A 21,327-nucleotide genomic window follows, 5' to 3' on the forward strand; every position below is an offset into this window, starting at 1 on the left:
TGGTAAATCAAACTATGGGAAGGCTGAATAAGATTTTGGAAATCAAATAGACTAAAAGTGTACCTACAGTATTAGTGTAGGCAAGTTATATTGCGATGGTCATCAATCATAGGCTGCTAATGAAACTATATTTAATGGATTTTGTCAATTTGATAATGAAGCTTTAGAAAGAGTATTGGGAGTCAGATGGCACGATAGACTTAAAAATTATACCACAGTGGACATTACAATTCTGTATGTAGATAAGATAATTAAGAAGGAGTGATGAAGATGACTTGGACATCCTCCACACTCCACACTATCCCTGGAAAACAGTACCTGATACTATAGTAGATTCACATCAACCGTGCATCTGATGTCCAGGCCAGTCCCTTACGATGCTCCTGATTGGCTGTTAATATCCCAATCACAGGGCTGGAAACTCTGTCTCTCTCGAGAGAGAGACAGAGTTTCCAGCCCTGTGACTGGCTTATCAACAGCCAATTAGGCGCGTTGTAAGGGACTGGTCTAGACATCAGATGCGCAGTTGATGTGAATCTACTATAGTATCAGCTACTAGACTCATATGGCTACCAGAAGAGTTGGAAGACCCACACCCACTTAAATTAGAACTATGAGACACTGGAGTTGAGTGAATGATTCTGGCAAAAAAGCACATCAAAGACCCCAAAAGGCAGAATTTCACAGAGGCCCTTTGCATCACATGGCACTGGAGGCTTCGTCATTGTCCTCAGGCCTGATGATGATGAGAAAATATATATTAAATTTAATAGTTTATTCAAGTTTCATTAAAGTATGACATATATCAGTTGCTTAAGTTTATATTTCATGTGGCTCAAAGCTGTAGTTCATGTTGCTTTACATTCCTGCTTGCAACCTTTATACCTATAGGGTTAATAAAAGTAGGCATTACATGTATTGTGATGGAGATTAATGCTGTACATTGTAACTTGGACCTTTTATTTATTACATTTTTCTTGCTGATCACTGTCCTTGCTTTTATTTACTTTGATTTTGTTTTTTGTCCTTTTCCTGATGAAAATTATAGCTTTTGTAACTACATGTAGTGGGTAAGGTTGAATGTTCTTAAACAGTTTGTAGTTCAAAACTTGGTCCTAATCCAGATGTGAAAGTATTAAACTTTTTCAAATGTTTTACATAGATTCCTTTTGTAAAACTTATGTGTCCTTACTCCATTCCTTTATATATATTTTCTTGTTTTCCTCCCTGAATATGCAGTCCTAGTAAGCAACATGAATATACATATGATTTACTCCAACAATTTGACGAGGAAAAATATTGCATCTCCTTTTATACAAGGCTTTCAATAGTGTTTCTTGATCTCTTTAAGTTCCAAAAACATCACAAATGTAGTTTTATGGTCTTCTCTGGTACAGTATAAGGCAAATTCAATTTGAGTACACGTATTTGAAGGAAACAATTTCAATACTACTTATGCAAAACTCTAACATTATTTCCCCAGTCGATGTCTACTCTGGTGAAGAGAACCCTGTTTCAGTGTCCCGCAAATACAGCACAGTTTTCACCTGCAACTTTGACCTGACTCTCTACCCTTTCGATGACCAGTATTGTGATATGCACCTTCAGATTGTGTCTGGTCAAGTCTCCTTCCTTGAAGTCCATCCAAACTCAACTGCTGTCTACATAGGTAGCACAACTCTTAATGAATATAAGGTATGATACTTTATGTAACCACTTGATTTCGAAGCAATGAAAACATGACCTTCAGGAAAATTATTCAACTTTCATAATTGTTGTCCAAATAATATAAAAACTGTTTTCACAAAAAAAGTAGATTTATGCACCCCTATAGTTGAAGGCTATTTAATGACTTACATGGCTTTCAACTATGCACAACGCATACACACACACAAAGCAACACATCTGAAAAAACCAGTTCCAGTATGCACGCTTAGCCAACTTCCAGATCCCTGCAGATCCTCAATTAACATTCTTCTGTGCCCAGCTCCACCTGGAGTGTGTGAGTACGGGAGGAGGTTAGTACAAAAACTAGTTTAATTGTAAGAAAAGTTTATTAACACAAACCCATTATGTATTCATAAGTTAGGATAATGCAGATGAAGCCAAGAAAGGAAGATAGATGCTAGAAGTCTAGTCTCACAAAGGCAAGACAACCTGTGAGCAATGAGTCTTCAATTATGGAATCCCCTGAAGATGGACCCTTCCATAAGTAATGTGTCTAAAGTGGAATAGATCAAAGAAAAATACTGACCTAAGCGGAAGAGGTGTTAAACCAGATAGACTAGAAAATACATATCTCCAGTGTGCCAGACCAATGAGAAATGAATCATGAGGATGAGTTCGATGACTGATTTAACCCCTGGCCCACTGAAAATAAATGGCTCACTGCAACAATGGGTCCCTATCCATAAAATCTGAGTGTCTTACAAGTGTTACCATGAAACACTAGAGATGAATACTTTTAGTGGAAAAGCATGTGAAATGTCTAAGTACTAACAAAATTTCAGAGGCCCTTTGCATCACATGGCATTGGAGGCCTGAGGACATAGATGATGGATTTTAATTAACAGTTCACTCAAGTTTTATTAATAGTATATGATACATATCAATTAATTGTATGTTTATATTTAACGTTGCTCTAAGATGTGGTTTAAGTTGCTATTCACTCCTGCTGGCAATCTTCATTACCAATATGGGTATAAAGGGTGGCAGAGCTTCAACTACAATGAAAAGGCACAGGTTTCATGAGCTCTAATCTTGTTCGATGGAAAGGATCTCTTTTGACACCATAGTATAGGCTTGAGTATTACCTGTGAAGGCTAGTAAGAAATGGACTTCTTGAGAGAAGGAAAAGCAGATTCTACATGCTGAAAATAGGATAAAAGAGCCCTTACTGGACACAGAACACTCTCCCCTTGAGGTGTGGAAAGTACTGTAGGAACATTTTACACTGAAACTTGTGGGATAAATTTATCAAACGGCTGAAATGATTGGAAACACTTCTATCATTCCCGGTTGAGGCTAGGAAGAATATAAAGATTGAGGATAAGGTGTAGCAATAATCCTAAATAGCTGTCATTTCTAAAGAGGATGAAAAAGTCTGCTGGGACCAGAACAGTCTTCAAACAGGTCACAAATCAAAGGTATATTTTTGCCACCCTAAGCCCAACTATGCACAGAAAGGAGCTGGGAAAAGCTAAACAACACCCCAGGCCAAGGCAAAAGCAGTCAGAGGGCCTGCAGATACTCTCTTGTAGAAAGAGGAAGGCAGTCTGAATTCAAGATCCTGCCCTTGATACCTTACCTGAAGAGCTTAGAAGTAACTCAGAGCCGTGTCTGTTAAAAATAATAGAAACTACGCCACTCTCTTGCAAGCGTGGAAATTCAATTCAAAGGCCACTTGGTCAGAAGGGGGGTTGCCAAGTTCACCTTCTAGTTGACTGCTGCCTAGGTAGGAAGTGGTAGGGGTAACATAACCTGACAGAAGCAGTGAGAGGGGGTTAATGCCAAGCATGGAATTCTAGTCACTTTATCAACTTATAAACCTCACTGAAAGTGAATGAGGTGTAGTAACTGTAATGCAAACTGGAAGGAATTATAGCAGATCATCTATTCCTGGAGGTGAGCTAAAGAAGCCAAGAGAGGATTACAGAGAGAACTTGTGCAAAACCAAGAGATTATGGGGAGACATCTCTCACTTCTTCCAAAAGATGAATGGAAAAAAAATATCCTGAAGGCTTCAAAGGAGTTATGTGAGAAGGCATCAACTCCAAGGGAAAAAATTCTGACTGGTAGGATGAACTTGTAGTGGAGCCCATGTCATGCAAGGCAACAATGAAACCATTCTGTTTCCCTGCAAGGGAAGAGAAAGCCTAAGCTTCCTTTCCCTAAGGAAAACAGTTACTCATATCAACCAAGAATAGTAAGTTCTAGACTGAATGAGCAAATCAAAAGAGAAGAGAGATGATAGAATCATTGAAAGGCTAAGGTTACCCCTTGAAAGGAGAAACAATGGCCTAATAAAAAGCTACATTAGCATTGGAGAGAGTACGATTGGATAATCTTCTCTTTAACCCTCCTCCCTAAGCTTACCAAGCCAAAGCTCAAACAGCACGATAAAGAAACCACATATATGTAGGTAGAAAACCACATATCCTATGGGTGAAAAGGATCTTTATTGCTGACAATGGCATATCAATCATGATTTGAAAATCTGAGCACAGAAATAGCTACTCCTTGCTCTTCAAATAGAGTAGGGAAGAGTGTAGGAATGATATGACTTGAAGCCTGCAAGTACCTGTCAAAAGTCTGCAGAGAGCCAGTGCTGGCAAACCTTCCAATCTAGCTCCAAAGGGAACAGGCAGTGGTGGGAGCCAAAGAAAGAAGGACAGTCACATCAGTCAGCTTTGGAAAGCTTTCTTGATCAGGGAAACTACTGGTCATGCTTGATGTGTTGTGCATACAGCCACGAACCAGGACAGTGGAGGAGAATGTCAATGACCTGAAGCATTATCCAGAAGCAGTCTTACATTCATACAACAGTAGCAAAGCCAGAAAACTGATCCTGGTGCTCTGTGATTGCTGGATGACCAGTATGCATAAAAACATGCCATGTACATGCACAGCAATCAAGCCAGCCAGCACAAGCCATATTCCCCTTGTGTAGCACGTGCACAGACACTGCATTACATATGTACAGCATACTGGTACAGGTATTACATGCACATCAGCATAGACAGAGAAGAAGCATGGACACTGCATATGAATGAGCAAGCAACTTGCAGGCACAAGTAGCTCATACTAGAGATTCAGGGCCATATCCAAAAAGATTCCAAAATCTTCAAAGGGGCAGTCTCAATGGCAGACCCAAATGTGTCTGTGATACCTGCTTTATCAACACAGAAGCAGATGACCAAAAGGATAGAGAAGAATAAATTGAAGATGGGGTAAGCGAGAAGGACGAAACTGTTTTCTATTCCCACCACACAGTCTGTTTCTCAGCCCCTTGATGCAGATCCAGGGGGTGACAGCAGAAGAGCCCATACCAAAATAAGAGACTGTGGCAACCACCAGAAACTGTAACAGCAGAATTAATGGTTTACTACTACAAATACCTACTCAGTACCAGTCAGTACTCAGGGGAATCACAGGTAAAACTTATTGGAGGGTGAAAGGAGACCCATACACAAGAATGCCTGCATCCTGGACAAGGCAGAGGTTGTCAGAAAGAGGAAAAGGATCAAATGCACGTATTCAACTCTTCATGACTATTGACATCTACTGGTAATTAGTCCCGAAGAAGGGAATAATGACTGATGTCTCTAGAAAAGGTAACAGTCACATGAAATCCTGAAGGATAAACCAGATGGTAAGGCTCCAAATGTCCTCTACTCCCCAATTCCAAACAGGCAAAAGATAAAAAAGGAAGAGAATGGCAGGAAGGGCAGAGAGGGAACCTCAACCATGCCTCTACAGAAGTTCATACATTATTCCAACGTTTCTCTAATATGTCAAACTACATCTTACCGTAAGTCAAGTTTAAGTTTAATAACGTTTTGTAACACACTGAATGTAGGCTTCCATGATAAATATTACTGCCAGAAAAACAAAAGTAATTAACGTCATTTTTCTAGTAACCCTGACATACTGAACAAAACACAAAAACAATAATTAGATTCCCAACCCAGCACAGACACTGGAGATGTTTCACTCGACTATGGCTGAAGAAAATGTGATAAGATAACAACAGGTGAGTGGGCAGTACCCCACCACACACATACCTGCCTCCAATTTATTACCAAGTTAGAACCAAGATTCGATGATCATTTCCATCTAGTACTAAGATTTCTCCTAAACAGGTGATGATATGCATCTTTGTAGGATCAAATCATAAATATGTTACACACAAGATTCAAATGAAATGAAATGCTATCAATGATACTTCACTAAATGCAGTAGATACTATGCTGGTAGGCCCTGAGCGTAAACCAAAAAATATTAATAGAGAATGTGCATGCTTTAATCTAATTTATGAAAATTAGGCTGTCAAGCCAAGCACTGGGGCACTTTTGGCCACTCTGAACTTGAGGCATGAAAAGAAGGAGTTGGAGTATTTGGACTGTAGGATAAAGAGATCCATAAAATATAGATGAATTGCATGGATTTAAAGATTGCAAGGATTTAAAGACTGAAGAAAGGAAGCTTGAATGGAGGTAAAGTAACAGGATAAGAAGCAAGTGCAGTTAGGGGTCAATGGGATGTTGCAAACACCCATTAATAATGCCTAGTGTGCATCGTGAGGTACACTGACAGCATTGTCCCCCTAAGGGGGAGGATCTGCATGGGTCATGGAGTTGACTAAGCATGTACTCTGGAACCTTTCCTTAGAAATGCTTCAATCCATGCACCTGGATGCCTCCAAAAAAGCTGAAGACTATTTCTTGAATGATGGGTTTGGTTTCACTAACCACATCAAAACTACTTTATGAAGTGATAGCTATCAACAAGTACTACAGTATTGTACATCTTCTCAAGTTAGAATAAAAAATAATGTGCTAAAAAATATGCATATTGATAAACAGTTAAAAACTATGGAATTGCTCTTCTAAAGAAAAAATAACTGTTGCTTCTGTCAGATGTTAGCAACAGGACATAAAATCTAGGATTCTCAAGCAATACAATATATGCATCCTATTCCCCATAGCTTGTGCAGTCCATTAGTGTCCCTGCTCTTAATGTTGTTTTGCTACGTAGCAGTGCTCTGCATACAGTACAGGGAGGGTGTAACAGAACTGTTGTGACTGTATGATGTGTTGAATTTGATTTGTATAGATTTTTGGCATTATGCCAAGCACTGGGGCAACTAAGGACATTCAGCATTGAAACCTGAAATTGTCAGTGAAAGGTGTGACAGGTGTTACAGGAGGAAAACCTAGCAGTTGCACTATGAAACAATTGTTAGGAGAGGGTAGACAGTAAGATGGAAGAAAAAGAATATGAATGGAGGTAAAGTAAAAGGAATGTAAGTAGTTGCAGCTAGGGGCTGAGGGGACGCTGCAAAGACCCTAAGTAATGCCTACATTGCACCAAATGAGGTGCACTGATGGCACTACCCCCCCTACGGGAATGATGTATAGAAGCTTAAGCTCAATACGGGCCTTAAACCACAACCTGGTCCTAAGTCTAGGTCCTTATATATAGATAGTGTATCTGTTGACTTCAGTGTTAAGTGTCCATGTATAACATCAATATAGAGGTAATTTGTTGAAATAGTATATACACTGTATATATATTGTATTGTATCTTGGCTGTATAATCTTGCTTTGCTTTTCTCTCAATTTATATTATCTAGTTATGTACATATATCACATCTCAATTTATACTAACTACTTATGCATTTCACAACATGGAATAATATGCAAATATTCTTCTGATCTCTCATAATTCTTAGATTGGGAAACTGAAACTGGTCTACGGAGGCCCGAAACTTCCCAGTGTTGTGAGGGTTCGAATCCCACTGATTCGCCTCTTCGGCCATGCCATCCTGAACATCTACACTCCCTCGCTTATCCTCCTCATCATCAGTTACTTCACTCTCTTCTTCAGGAAAGAATTCTTTGATGCCCGGATTATGGCCACTCTTACTGCCCTGCTTGTATTGGCTACTCTGTTTGCTCAAGTAAGTCTCCCCTCTTCCAAATTAATTGATTTTCACAAGAACTGGTTGTAGTTAAAGCATGACACAGTTAACCGAATTTAAAAACTTTTGATTAATAAAATACAGATCAGCTTGAGTTTGAAGATGCTCTGTCATTTCTCTTGAATCATATCTGTGCTGGAAATCTCTGTGATTGTGGAGGCTTATGAACATGATATAAAAAACTATTACTTATATCATTTATGAAAACAATAACTTCTTAATGGCCAGTTTAGAAGCGATAAATGCCTCTTATATTGTGTATTTTATTACTGTACTCATAAATTTGTGAAAATCATAAAACCAATATTAATTATTTACGTGTCATTCACAGGCCTCAGACTCACTTCCAAAAACTTCTTACTTCAAAATGGTTGACATCTGGTTGTTGTTCTGTGTAATGATGACCTTCTTGATTATCATCTTCCACATACTGATTGATAACCGACTGACAGTGGAGAGCAGAGTGATATCAATGACTAAATTTCCTGAAGAGATACCTCTCTTGCAGAAGTTATTTGGCTGGTCTCCCAACATGACCGTTGAGCAGCTGGAAGTCATTGCCAAAGTTTCAGTTCTTGTTCTGATCATTGTCTTTATTTTATTATATATTATTTACATATTAACCTAACTCATGTCGGTAATGATTCCAGTAAATGATCTTTTATGGAGAAGGGGAAGAAGACAGTTTTAAAATACTGCCAAAATTAACACTTCTCCGGAAGAAATAAGCAAGGGCAAATAGATGCAGCAAAAATCATAAAGAAGCTTCATTTTTGTTACCTTCAAGTACCCAAATGACCTATAACACCACCATTTTCTATATAATATATCAAGGTTCTTAGTATGACAATTTGAGAGAATGAACAGAGCCGGCATTTTCAAGTGATTACTGGTATACTACGTATATTGTGCTGCACAAGATTTACCGTACTTATGTGAATAGCATTTTGAATCATGGTGTCTTGATTGATTTTTGAAAATTCAGCATAAAATCAAGGACAGGAACTTTCAGCCCCGCAGTGCTTTAGACATTGAAAAGAGGGAGTGGAGTGGTTGAAGGTTAAAAATGGCTTCTATGCTAGAAAGAACAGTGCACGCCTTGCTTGAAGAAATTTTTTGAAATAACTGGCAATTCACAGAATATAAAAAGGGAAGAAGAGGTCAGGCTCTGCTTCCTCTCTTCCCTTTGGCTGATACTCTAAAGCCACCAAACATTGTTCTATTCTTAACTGGATCCAGTTGCAATTTGAGATTTTCCCCATACGTAAACACTTATGGTTTCTTCCATGTATAAACAATATTGGTGAAGCTTGGGATCCTGCAAAAACCTTTAGTAATACCTACAAAGAACTATGTAAGGTGCACTGACAGCACTACCTCCCTGCAGGGATCACATTACCTTGACATAGCCGACTTCCAGTTTCTGAATTTCTAATATCATTACACAGCCACCCATGAACTGAGCTAGAATATTGTTATAAAAAAATATTTTAACTAGACCAAAAACCTAAAAATCTTAGTGCTCATGGGGCTGGCTCTAATAAAAAGATTACAATAAAGGCAGTCCCTAGTTATCGGCAGGAGTTAATGGTGCCATAACTATTATCGGCACCTTATGGAGCCGATAACTGAAACTCAACCCGTTATGGTGCCATGAATCGCTGATTTTATAGCGCTAGGCAAGCGGCATAAAACCGGATCGCCATTAACCAAGTCTGCCGATAACTAGGGACTGCCTGTAATTAGAATGATCTAATCAACTACTATAGCTTTGTAAAAAAATCTGAAATTAGATATGGTGAAAAAGGAAAGTAAATCACAGGAAAGAAATGAGTAGCAGAATTTCGGAGACCTTTCACATTCACAAGGTACTGGAAGTGATGATGATAAAGAAAATGGCAAAGATGCAAATAATTTTTCTTTAAAGGATTGGTGCTTAATAAATTCATACAAGCAAAATCAGATTGTTAAGTAATTTCTATTTTTTATAGGTATACAAACCAGTCCTTTGATAGGTGTATCTTCTGCATGACTTAGACAAGGTCACTGAACTTGGTAACAAGTGGAAGGAAGCAGAAGGAAAGCAACTGTGCTTTCTTTTCTTGCCCCTAGATTGCATCTTACTCTCTTCTGAGGAAATCGCAATAGTATAGTCAATGCTCTGGAGCATCTTGCACAGGAGTGAAGCCTGCTAATGGAAGCTCAACAAGTTGAACTCATCAAGGTTGCAGCAACAGCAGACATATAACCCTACACTCTTTCAAATGTGACACTGCATATTTCTCATAAAAAAAGCACAAATTCAACTTTGCAATCAAAAGGAGCGCAATAAGACATTTTTTTACCAGATAGTGGGAAAAGAAAAATAAGGGCTAAGTATTGGTAGGTGAAGGAGGGGTATTCCCAACTCTGCCTCAAGAACATCAGTTAACCATCTTGATACCACATTGAACAAATGTCTCCAGCTTACATTTAATGTTATCAACATTGATCTGCGCTGTCCACAAGAAGGAACTGGGACTTAAGGCATGTCCACTCCAATTTTTCTTTCTCTTTGCTCTGTAGACTGCCACAATCCTAATAAGGGTTCAGTCTGCTTTAATTTCTCATCTTTGTGCAACATTGGGAAAAAATTACACTGTACTGACCCATTAATCTATTAGATTTTGACTTATTAGTTATATCATGAATTTTTTTTTCTTAATTGCCAAGCTATAAAAGGTGATGCATCTTGCAGAAAAATCTATACGTACTAAGTTGTGTGGTGACCAAATATTGCTTAACTTAGGCCAGAAATTACTTGGATGCTGTATGCCGTAGGATCATAGGATATCTTGAATGCTGTAGTGTAAGCTATTATATAAGTTTTTTGTTACTTATCAGGTTCTGCCACTTCTAAGAAGGCCTAGCTTCTAGAGCATCTGACATATAATGGGACTACATACTGTAGTATCTTTAATTTTATAACAACTATAAATAAGAAAGAATCACACCAAAATTACATGACCTACAGATAAAACTACATAAATACGTAACTTACACAGGAAACCAATTAATTACACATAGTAGTGGAAACTATGAACTAAAGTAGTCTACTAAAAATTAGCTACTATAGCACTATAGCCTCTAATGTTTTGTTTTGTATGATGATTATACATTGCATGGAACCAGTGGTTATTCAGCAACGGGACCAACTGCTTTATGTGACTTCCGAACCACATCGAGAGTGAACTTCTATCACCAGAAATACACATTTTTAACCCCTCAATGGAATGTCTGAGAATCAAACTTGCAGCCACCGAGGCGGCAGGCCAAGACCATACCGACCACGCCACTGAGGTGCTATGGCCTATATTATATATATATAGATAATATTATATATATATATATATATATTATATATATAATATATATATATATATATATATAAATCAATATAGTATTATATAGATGTATGTATATTATTATATATATATATATATAAATATATATATATATATATATCATAATATTATATTATATATATATATATATATATATATATATATATTATAAATTGTATTATATAGTATATATATATATATATATATAGATAGATGTATGGTATATATATATATATATATATATATATATATATATATATAGATATTGTATGTATATACATATATATATATATAAATATATATATACTATATATATAAGTATATATATATATATAAATAAATAATATATATATATATATATATATATGGTATATATATATACATACATCTATATATATATATATATATCATATATATAGATAATATATATATATTATTTATATATATATATAGTATCATAATATTATTTATATAGATTATTTATAATTATATATATATGTTATATATAGTATTTATTTTTATATATAATATATATATACATATATCTGTATATATTATATATATATATTATATATATATATCTATATATACATATATCTATAAAGATACATATTATATAAATATATATATAGATTATATATATATATATATAGTAAATATCTATATAATATATATATATATATATATATATATATATATCTACTAATAATATATCTTATATTATACTTAATTAATATTTTATATATATATATAAATAAAATAATATATATACTATATATATATATATATAGTATATATTATATATATTATTTCTTAATATATATATATATATCTATATATATATATATATCTATATATATATATATACTTCTATATATATATATAATATATATATATATATATATCTATCCTATATCTATATATATATAATATCTCTATAATATCTATATCCATACATCTATAATATATATATATATATAATATCTATTAATATAGATAATTATATCATATAGAATATATATGTATAATGCTACATATCTAAATTATATATCTATAATAATATATATCTCTCTATCTATATATTTATATAGGTTATATCTATACTATATCATATATATATATATATCATATAATAATATATAAATATATGATCATATATATCTAAAATAAATAATATATCTATCATCTACTATCTATATCTATCTTACTCTCTTAGATCAATATACTATATCTATATATATATGTATATCATATACTCTATATTATATCTCATAGCTTTATTCTATATAGTATATATTTCTATATATATATATCTATGTCTATATAATATTATATATCTAATCTATATATAAGATATATATATATCATCTATATATATATATATACACAGTGGGGCCCCCGTATTCGCGTACTCACAAATTCACGGATTTCTCTCGGGAACGTTTCCCCGCATTATTCGCGGAAAATTCGCGCATGCGCGGTATTTTTCTATGAGAAATATCCACAAATTCCTGGTTTTATTTTATCAATTTCATCATAAAATGCACTTTTTGTGATAAAACTTATTAAAAAACCAAGTATGAAAATTTTTAGTAGTTTTTCTTAAGTTTTATCTAACAAAATAGGCTGTTTTTAGCATTTTTAATTGGGTTCCAAAACATTCGCGGGTTCTAACTATTCACGGGGGGTCTGGTACGCTTCCCCCGCAAATACGGGGGGACCACTGTATATATATATATATATATAATATATATATATATATATATATATATAATATATATATATATAAATATATATATAATATATATGTATATAGCATTTATATATATTAAATATACATATATTTATACATACAGGCAGTCCTAGGGTTATGACAAGGGTTCCATTCTTGAGACGCATTGTAAGCCAAAAATCGTCATAAGCCGGAACATCATCCAAAATCCTAAGAAAAACCGTTTACTGCATTGAAAACTATGTATACTGCATTCTTATTGCATTTTAATAAAAAAACCTTCAAATATAATAATTTGTCAAAAATTGTATTTTTCCTAACTATACAAACCTGAGGTCCTTTACAATAGGAAGGTACTTAGCGGCAGCTGAACCGGTCGTAAGCCTTTTAAACAAGGGGTTCGCTAGTTAACTAGTACTTGTCCGGCAGTTAGCGGTACGCTCGACTGCGGGGCGAGGAGCCACTTTGCTTGAGGCCCAGGAAATGCAGAGTGAGGGGTGGCATGAGGTGGGACTATATGTAAAGGACCTCAAGTTTGTGTAGTTAGGAAAAATACAATTTTCGACAAATTGTTATTTGTTCTGATACGGAATACAATCCATCACTCCTTTACAATAGGAAGACTCACTTATTGGTGGGTGGAATCTGAGTCGTATGAACAGACTGGTGTTCGTCCTACCTTGGATTCCCTCCCTGGTCGTAAGAGCAAAGGGAGGGATCCTAGCCTCTGCCCAGCTGATCGGGGTGTGCACCGTAGGATCAGTTGTCAGATTTCTGGACCAAATTTATAAGAGGGAGGCAAGCATACCTCTTATAAATAGCAAGAAGCAAGAACTAGTTCCTACTTCAAGAGCCAAGGTAAAGTTATGGGTTTGTCTCTTGTTGGCTTCCACTCCCCCCCTTGTTGGGGAGTGGTGGATAAACACTTCTATCCCTACTGAAAGGGATAGAATGGGGCTCGGTTGTGTAGCTTACCTGCATCGGCCTCCTGCTCAGCGTAGTGATGACCGTGGCCCTCTGCCCACAGGTAGAGGGAAGAATGAAGGAGGAAGAGAAGCCAGTCACACTCTCTTTCACTCGTCCATGCATACAGTCACACAAGGATGCGATGCTGTTCTGTCCGCTCAGGTGCTGGGTAGACTACACAACTTGTTGAGCAGCCACCACGGGTCCCAAGGAAAAGGTGTCCAAGGACCTCTGGGTGATATCCCGAAGGTAAAAAGAAGGGAAGGTGGTCTGGTTGGCCCAAACCCCTGCCTTCAGTACCTGTGCCAGGGAGAAGTTCTTGAAGAACACAAGGGTTGGACCAATACCTCTGACTTCGTGGGCTCTCGGACGAAGGGTACGGGTGTCGTCACTGTCAGCTGTCTCGTAAGCCCTCCTTATCACCTCACGCAGCCAGAAAGAAAGAGTGTTCTTGGAAACCTTTTTCTTGGTAACCCCGGTGCTAACGAAGAGGCGTCGACACTCAGGCCTGAGGTGCCGAGTTCTCTTCAGATAGTGCCCTCACAGGACAAAGCAGCATCTCATCCGCATCATTATCAGTGAAATCCTTCAGGGAGGGGATCGTGAAGGACTCAAACCGGTCGTCAGGGATCGAAGGATTCTGAGTCTTCGCTACGAAGTTTGGGACGAAATCGAGTGTCACCGATCCCCATCCCCTGGAATGCTTAACGTTGAAGGAAAGACCACGAAGTTCGCCTATTCTCTTCGCCGATGCCAGGGCCAGCAAGAAGAGGGTCTTGAGGGTAAGATCCCTGTCTGACGACTCTTGGAGAGGCTCGAAGGGTCTGCGAGTCAAACTCCTAAGGACGAGAGTCACATCCCACCCTGGGGGCCTGAGTTCCCAGGGTGGACAAGACCCCTTGAAGCTCTTCATCAGGAGGGAGATCTCGAAAAAAGAGGAGATATCCACACCTCGCAATTTAAGGACTAAGGCCAGGGCGACTCTGTAGCCCTTAATTGTGGAGACGGAGAGGAGCTTCTCTCGGCGAAGAAAGATGAGGAAATCCGCTACCTGCTGAAGAGAGGCTCTGAGAGGAGAGAGACCCCGTCCACGACACCAACCACAGAAGACAGACCACTTTCCTTGGTAGACAGCCGCAGAGGACTGTCTGAGGTATCCGGCCATCTCTGTCGCTGCGCTGCGAGAAAAGCCTCTCGCTCGCAAGAGATGGTGGAGAGAAGCCAGCCGTGAAGACACAGGGACTCGACGAATCGGTGGTACCGTTTCATGTGTGGCTGGCACAGGAGGTTGTGCCAGGGGGGAATCTCTCTCGGCTCTCCGGCAAGCAGAGCCAGCAGGTCCGGATATCAAACGGCTTGAGGTCGTTTGGGCGCCACCAGGATCATCCGAAGGTTTGCAGTGATCAGCGCCCTGCTGATCACTTTGAGAATCAGACAGAATGAGGGGAAGGCGTAGATGAAGAAGTTGCCCCACGGATGCCGAAGGGCATCCTCTGCGGCTGCCCATAGGTCTGGCACGATTGAGTAGAAAATCTGGAGTTTTCTGTTGTGCCGGGTGGCGACAGATCCACGACTAGACGCCCCCACAGGTTGAACAGCCTTTCTGCCACATCCGGGCGAAGGGACCACTCGGTTCCTATCACCTGATCCCGACGACTGACCTTGTTGGCTACCACATTCCTCTTGCCTGGAATGTAGCGAGCTGACAACTCTATTGAGTGTGCCGCGGCCCACTCGTGCACCTGCAGCGTCAACTGGTGCAACAGGAGGGGCACTAGACCCCCTTGCTTTTTGACGTATGCCACTACTGTGGTGTTGTTGCACATCAACACCACCGAGTGTCCCATCAGATGGTCCCGGAACTCTTGCAGAGCGAAGAACGCTGCCTTGAGCTCCAGGATGTTGATGTGAAGGTGCTTGTCGTGATGGTCCCACACACCTGCAGTCAGCAACTCCTCCAGGTGTGCACCCCATCCCTCGGTCGATGCGTCCAAGAAGAGAAGCATCTCCGGGGGCGGGGAGTGCGAAGAGGCACTCTTCTTACGAGGTTCCTGTCGTCCAGCCACCAGGCTAGGTCCTGCCTCACCTCCTGTGTGAGGGACACAGGGAAGAAGGGAGGGTCCCTTGCCTGTGACCAACACTCCTTTAGTCTCCACTGAAGAGACCGCAGGTGAAGGCGCCCGTGAGGGACTAGCTTCTTGACAGACGACAGGTGGCCGATCACGACTTGCCACTGCTGAGCCGGTTGCTCTTGTCGAGACAGGAACCGTATTACTGCCTCCCTGAATCTGCTGATCCACGAATCTGCGGGGAAGACTCGCCCTGCTGCCGTGTCGATCAGCATGCCCAGGTACTTCATCCTCTGCTTGAGTTCGAGCTCTGACTTCTCATGATTCACCACGATTCCCAGTTCGTGGCAGAATTCGAGGAGTCGATCTCTGTCCTGCAGCAGCTGTGAGCGGGAGCTCACCAGGACTAACCAATCGTCGAGATACCTCAAGAGACGTATCCCTACCGAGTGGGCCCAAGCAGACACCGGCATGAACACTCGCGTGAACACCTGTGGGGGGGTTGAGAGACCAAAACAAAGTGCCCTGAACTGGTACAGCGTCCCGTCGAGGATGAAGCGGAGGTACTTCCTGGAGGATTGATGGACAGGTATCTGGAAATACGCGTCTTTCAAATCTACAGAAAGCATGAAATTGTTCTCCCTGATGGAATCGAGCACCGACCGTGCCGTTTCCATCGTGAACCAAGTCTGTTGAACGAATCGGTTCAAGGGAGAGAGATCTATCACCGGGTGCCAACCCCCCGTAGACTTCTCCACAAGGAAGAGGCGGCTGTAGAAGCCCGGCGACTGATCCTGAACAATCTCCACAGCTCGTTTGCTAAGCATGGCTTCTACTTCCTGCCGAAGCATCGCATCCTTGGTCGAGCCAGGAATGTAGGTTTGGAGATGGACCCGGTTGGAGGTGAGGGGTGGCCGAGACTCGAAGGGTAGTAAATATCCCTCCCGAAGGACGTTTACTATCCAGGTCTCGGCACCGTAGCGCTGCCATGTTGCCCAATGACTCGCCAGGCATCCCCCCACTTCCGGCAGCAGGTGAGGGGGAACACTGTCCCTAGCGTTTCCCACCTCTCTTCGACTTCTTCTTACCTGGCCCCCCTCCTGAGAAGGAGGGCTGGGAGGAGGGCTGGTGACGGTCACCATTAGAAGAAGGCAGAGCCTTTCCTTTGGGCTTCGACGATACGATCGTCTTGGCCGCAGAGGAAGCGCTAACCAAAATCTTAGGTTTGGCCGCAGTAACTCGAGGCTGCCCAGACGCCTTCGAGACTGCCTGGTGTACTAAACGGTCACTGTCGTCAGTGCGCTGTCTTTCCACCATCTCTCCCGGGAAGAGAGAGGAGGAGCTCCACACCGGTCCGTTGCGAAGACCTAGAGCCGCCTCACGCCCAGCCGCCCTGGTCACTCGGGTGAGAACAGTGTCTCTACGCCGGAGAACCAGGTTGGCCAACAGGTTGGCCGTCTGGTGGGCCAGGTAGGTGATAGCCCTACCCCCAGACTGGCACTGTCTCACGAAAGCCGGTCTCCTTCAGTAGTGATATTCCCTAAGGAGGCTGCGGTTTTCGACACTGTGAGGGACCACAGGTTGAGCCATGAGACTGCCTGGAAGGCTGCCATTGCGGTAGACTCCAAGGCAAGTGCCTCCTGCTGCGAGAACCAGAGGTTCTCCGACAGGAACTGTGGCAGAGACACCCCCGGAGTTAGCCTAGCTAGCTCCGGGTTAACCTGTTTGGGCAGCAGAGGGTCCTCCGAAGGCACGTAAAAGCCCCTCTGTCGCGGTAGAGGTGGAGGAAGGAGCTTAGCGGACCTACTGGAACAAAGCGGACCCTCCTGTCCGGAGACGAGAGCGTCCACCTGGCCCAGCACGCTGTCAGCCAAAGCTGATAGCATAGCGGCAGACCCACCGCCGACCTGGGTTCCTTCTAAGGTCCCCAGAACGCTTCCAAGTCCGATGTGGGTTCAGTAGGTGGGAGCAGCGATCCTTCTCCGAGGTCGTTGTGCTGACGGATCAGCGCAATCACCTCCGCGAACGACTTCTGGATCTCGGGAGTGACTGCATCCCGTGGAGAAGGACCATCAAGCCCTTCCAACGAGAATGCCTCCCGAGAGCCTCCTCCTTCCACAGGAGGAACCCCAACAGACCTCTCCTGGTCTCCTCTTACCACTTGCGCGTACGACCTGGTTGGTCCGAGGACCCTGCCGGGTTCTTAGGGCGTCGTGGAAGGATCACGAGGGGCGCACTCTTCGTAATCGCTCTTGATTACCTCGCTCTTCCCAGTAAAGCCCGAGGAAGATGAAGGTATTGGAGAGGCAGACCTGACGCTCCCCCTGCGCCCACCAGCAGAGCCGGTGTGCTGAGGGGGCTGCAGGCGATTGTCAACCCGCGGTGGCTATCGGTCTGCAGGCCTGGTCGAATGGCTCTCGCAGGGAGAACGGCTGGACCGAGGACAGCGGCAATGGTCCCGAGTGTCAGAAGAGCTGCTGCTGGTTCCCCTCTCCGCCCGGTCCCGGCGGGAGCAGCGGTCGGTGGATCTGCAGAGTCCACTGTCGCGGTGGGAGCGAGGCCTATCCTCAAGGCGCGTCACGCCGCCTGGACCATCCGGGGCTGGTTCAGGCAACCGAGGGTACCGCTTCCTTGCCTCAGTCTACGAGCGGTCTGGGACCGTCGCGTCAGCCCTGGGTACCAGCGCGTCACCACAAGAGCGATCGCTGGTCTGGTGAGAGTTGCCTGAGCGAATCCCTCCAGTCTTCCGTCCCGTGCCTGGATCCTGGCGCCGAGAGAACTCGGATGCCTGGGTCTTGGCTGTCCAGTCACCCGCAGGTGAGCAAACACTCCGTGACTCTCGCGAACGAGAGACCGAGACAGTACCTGGTGTTGAGGCAGAACCTCTGGTGCCGGGTGAGGAAGTGCCGGTGCTAGCCAACACTCCTCTGGTCCCCGTCTTCTTCTTCCTCGCGGAAGACGGGCCCTGTTCCCGAAGGAACAGGAGGACCGACGGAAGTCCTAACCGTCCCACCAGAGCGAGACGGACCCTTAGAAGTCTTGGCACAAGACTTCTTAGTGGGGGAAGAGGCAACCTTCTTCTTCTTTGGCTTGGGGACCTTAGAAGTTGAAGGGAAAGCGGCGGCAGGTGACGACGACGAAGAAGACGAAGATGACACCTTCCTCCTCTTCCTCTTCGTGAGCTTCCTTAGCACCACCGTCAGGTCTTCCATCCAGGACGGAGCCGGGTCAGTTGCAGGAGCAACAGGGCCCAAATGTACCTGTCCGGAAGGATCTGGGGTGGGAGCAGCAACACCACAAGCAGGAACGACGGCGGCAGGAACTGGCACTAAGGCTGGAGCGGCAACGAAATCAGAAACAGGAGGCGGGGCAGAAACCGGCAGCATCCTCTGCACAGGAGGTAGGTCTAGCGGTGAGCTCTTGGGACACTGGAAGTCCGGGGCTGCGGCAGGAGTGGAGAAACCAAGAGGCGGTGTAGCACGGGCAAAGAAACCTCCGGCAGCGAAGCCTGCACAGCGGCTGTCGGGGTCATCGTGGCTATGTACTGCGTATACACCAGGTGAGGTGGCGCAGCGTAGCCCGGCGTGGATACCGCCGTGGTAGTCGTGGTGGTAGGCCCGTGCATGACCAGAGTAGCCCCTCTCACCAGATGACTAAGCAGCCCCTGGACCGTCGGTGTCCCTTGCAGCCCCAGCGAGTACCAGGCCCTGCCGAGATCGTCGCCCGTGATCTGCAAATCTGAGGGAGGGAAAGTCGGGTAGATCAGTGGGGGGTTCCCCCCTCGCCCGGGGGAGGATAGTTCCCAGCCCGAGCGAACAGAGGACCTCGAGTACAACTGGATGTCGGGGTATCTCGCCCCCCTCCTCTACGCTCGAATGATCGAGGGAGGAGAGGGAGCGAGAAACCTCCCCCGAAGGGGAAGGAGCCATACGAGGGAGCTGAGCCGGAGGGAGAAAGGAGGAAGATAAATCAGTAACCAACAGCGTAGCCAGGGAGTCCTCTGACGACTCCTTAGCCGGCTTCCGCGGCTTCTTCCTCCCCCCATAGCGGTCTCACTGCGCCTCCCACCAAAAGATACATGTATCACACGTCTCGGCGCGAGAGCATTCATGCCCTCGACACCGAGCACAAAAATCATGAGGATCTACCTCCACGGAAGAGCGGAAAGCCCCACACTTACGGTCCCCAATACCCGGGCATAGTCTACTGTTGATGGGGGGGCGGGGGGGCTTCTTCGGCTCTTGGTTAGTAATTTCCATAATAAAAGGAAATATAGAACAGACACGCACTTACTTTTGTACTTGTAACACATACAATTAAAAGAAAAAGTGTGAAAGCCTTCACGCAGTGAAGAAAACAAAGAGACACAAAGAGCAGCACGTCCATCCACGAGCGCAGCTGAAAGCAAAGTCAAGCGTACCGCTAACTGCCGGACAAGTAGTTAACTACCGAACCCCTTGATTAAAAGGCTTACGACCGGTTCAGCTGCCGCTAAGTACCTTCCTATTGAAAAGGACCGATGGTTTGTATTCCGTATCGGAACAAACTGATTATTTAGCATTTTTGGAGTCATATTTCTTCTGGCAGATCAGCATTGTAGGTGTCGTAACCCTGGAACATGCATTGTAAACCTGGAAATAATTTCTGATAAATATAATTGAAAAGCGTTGTAACCTCGGAATGTCATAAGCCGAACCCATCGTAAGCCGGGGACAGCCTGTACAGTGTAAGTACAAGCAGTCCCCAGTTATCGCTGGGGGTTCTGTTCTCAGCAGGAGGCTGGAAAGCAAAAACTGCCATTAACCAAAACTCATCGATTTAAGGTGCTCGTGGCCTGTTTTTGTACGATATTTGTTAATTCTCCTCTACAGGAATCATTGTGCAAACAAGGGAACCAGGCATAAAAAGGAAGCTTTGGAACATTTATTTTATTGGCGTTAGTGTAAAACTCTTTACTAAGAACCTAGTAAATAATCCAATGGAAGAGTTTAATAGGATTATCTACAAGGTGCTTGTTACGAACCGAGAGAGGTCCGCTTCAGGTTCGATATTATGATAAACAAAAAGAATTCAACACCAACAGTTGAAACTGGGGATACGATTATAGAAAGAAACACTAACACAACAAAGGTTTATTTACAAGCTTACTAACAAAGATAAATGCAGAATGGTGTCTCCTATTTACATAAAAAAAGGTAAAATCTTACACTGCATGAACTGGGGGAACAGTGAGGTAATGAAAGTACTTGCCGACCAGTTTTGCAACTCGAAGCGATGGCTTCACAAAAGGAGAACTCTAATTGTAGACGCCTTCTTGCCTCCATATTGCAGAAAATAATGTCTACTCTTGATACTTGAAGGGCAGGAACTCCCCAAAACCTCTAGCAGAACGTTTCTTCTCTGAAGTCTTGCTCAACGTCAAAATAACTCGGTTGTCCACTCCTGAAGACGACTTGACCAGAATTCAACCAACTC

General features: G+C 42.5%; 2 protein-coding genes across 2 annotated transcripts in view; both read left to right on the top strand.

Moving 5' to 3' along the window:
• The window catches only part of LOC135199611 (uncharacterized), a 33,011-nt gene extending 24,661 nt beyond the window's left edge, over nt 1-8,350 (top strand). Inside the window, 3 exon segments of the mRNA XM_064227768.1 lie at nt 1,484-1,695; nt 7,454-7,681; nt 8,034-8,350. Coding sequence (XP_064083838.1) covers nt 1,484-1,695; nt 7,454-7,681; nt 8,034-8,330 — 737 coding nt within the window. The 3' untranslated portion in view covers nt 8,331-8,350.
• The window catches only part of LOC135200103 (uncharacterized), a 120,010-nt gene that overhangs the window by 49,808 nt on the left and 48,875 nt on the right, over nt 1-21,327 (top strand). The gene's annotated exons all lie outside the window — the stretch shown is intronic.

The sequence above is a fragment of the Macrobrachium nipponense genome, chromosome 26 (assembly GCF_015104395.2).
Source record: "Macrobrachium nipponense isolate FS-2020 chromosome 26, ASM1510439v2, whole genome shotgun sequence".
NCBI classification, from domain to species: Eukaryota; Metazoa; Arthropoda; class Malacostraca; order Decapoda; family Palaemonidae; genus Macrobrachium; species Macrobrachium nipponense.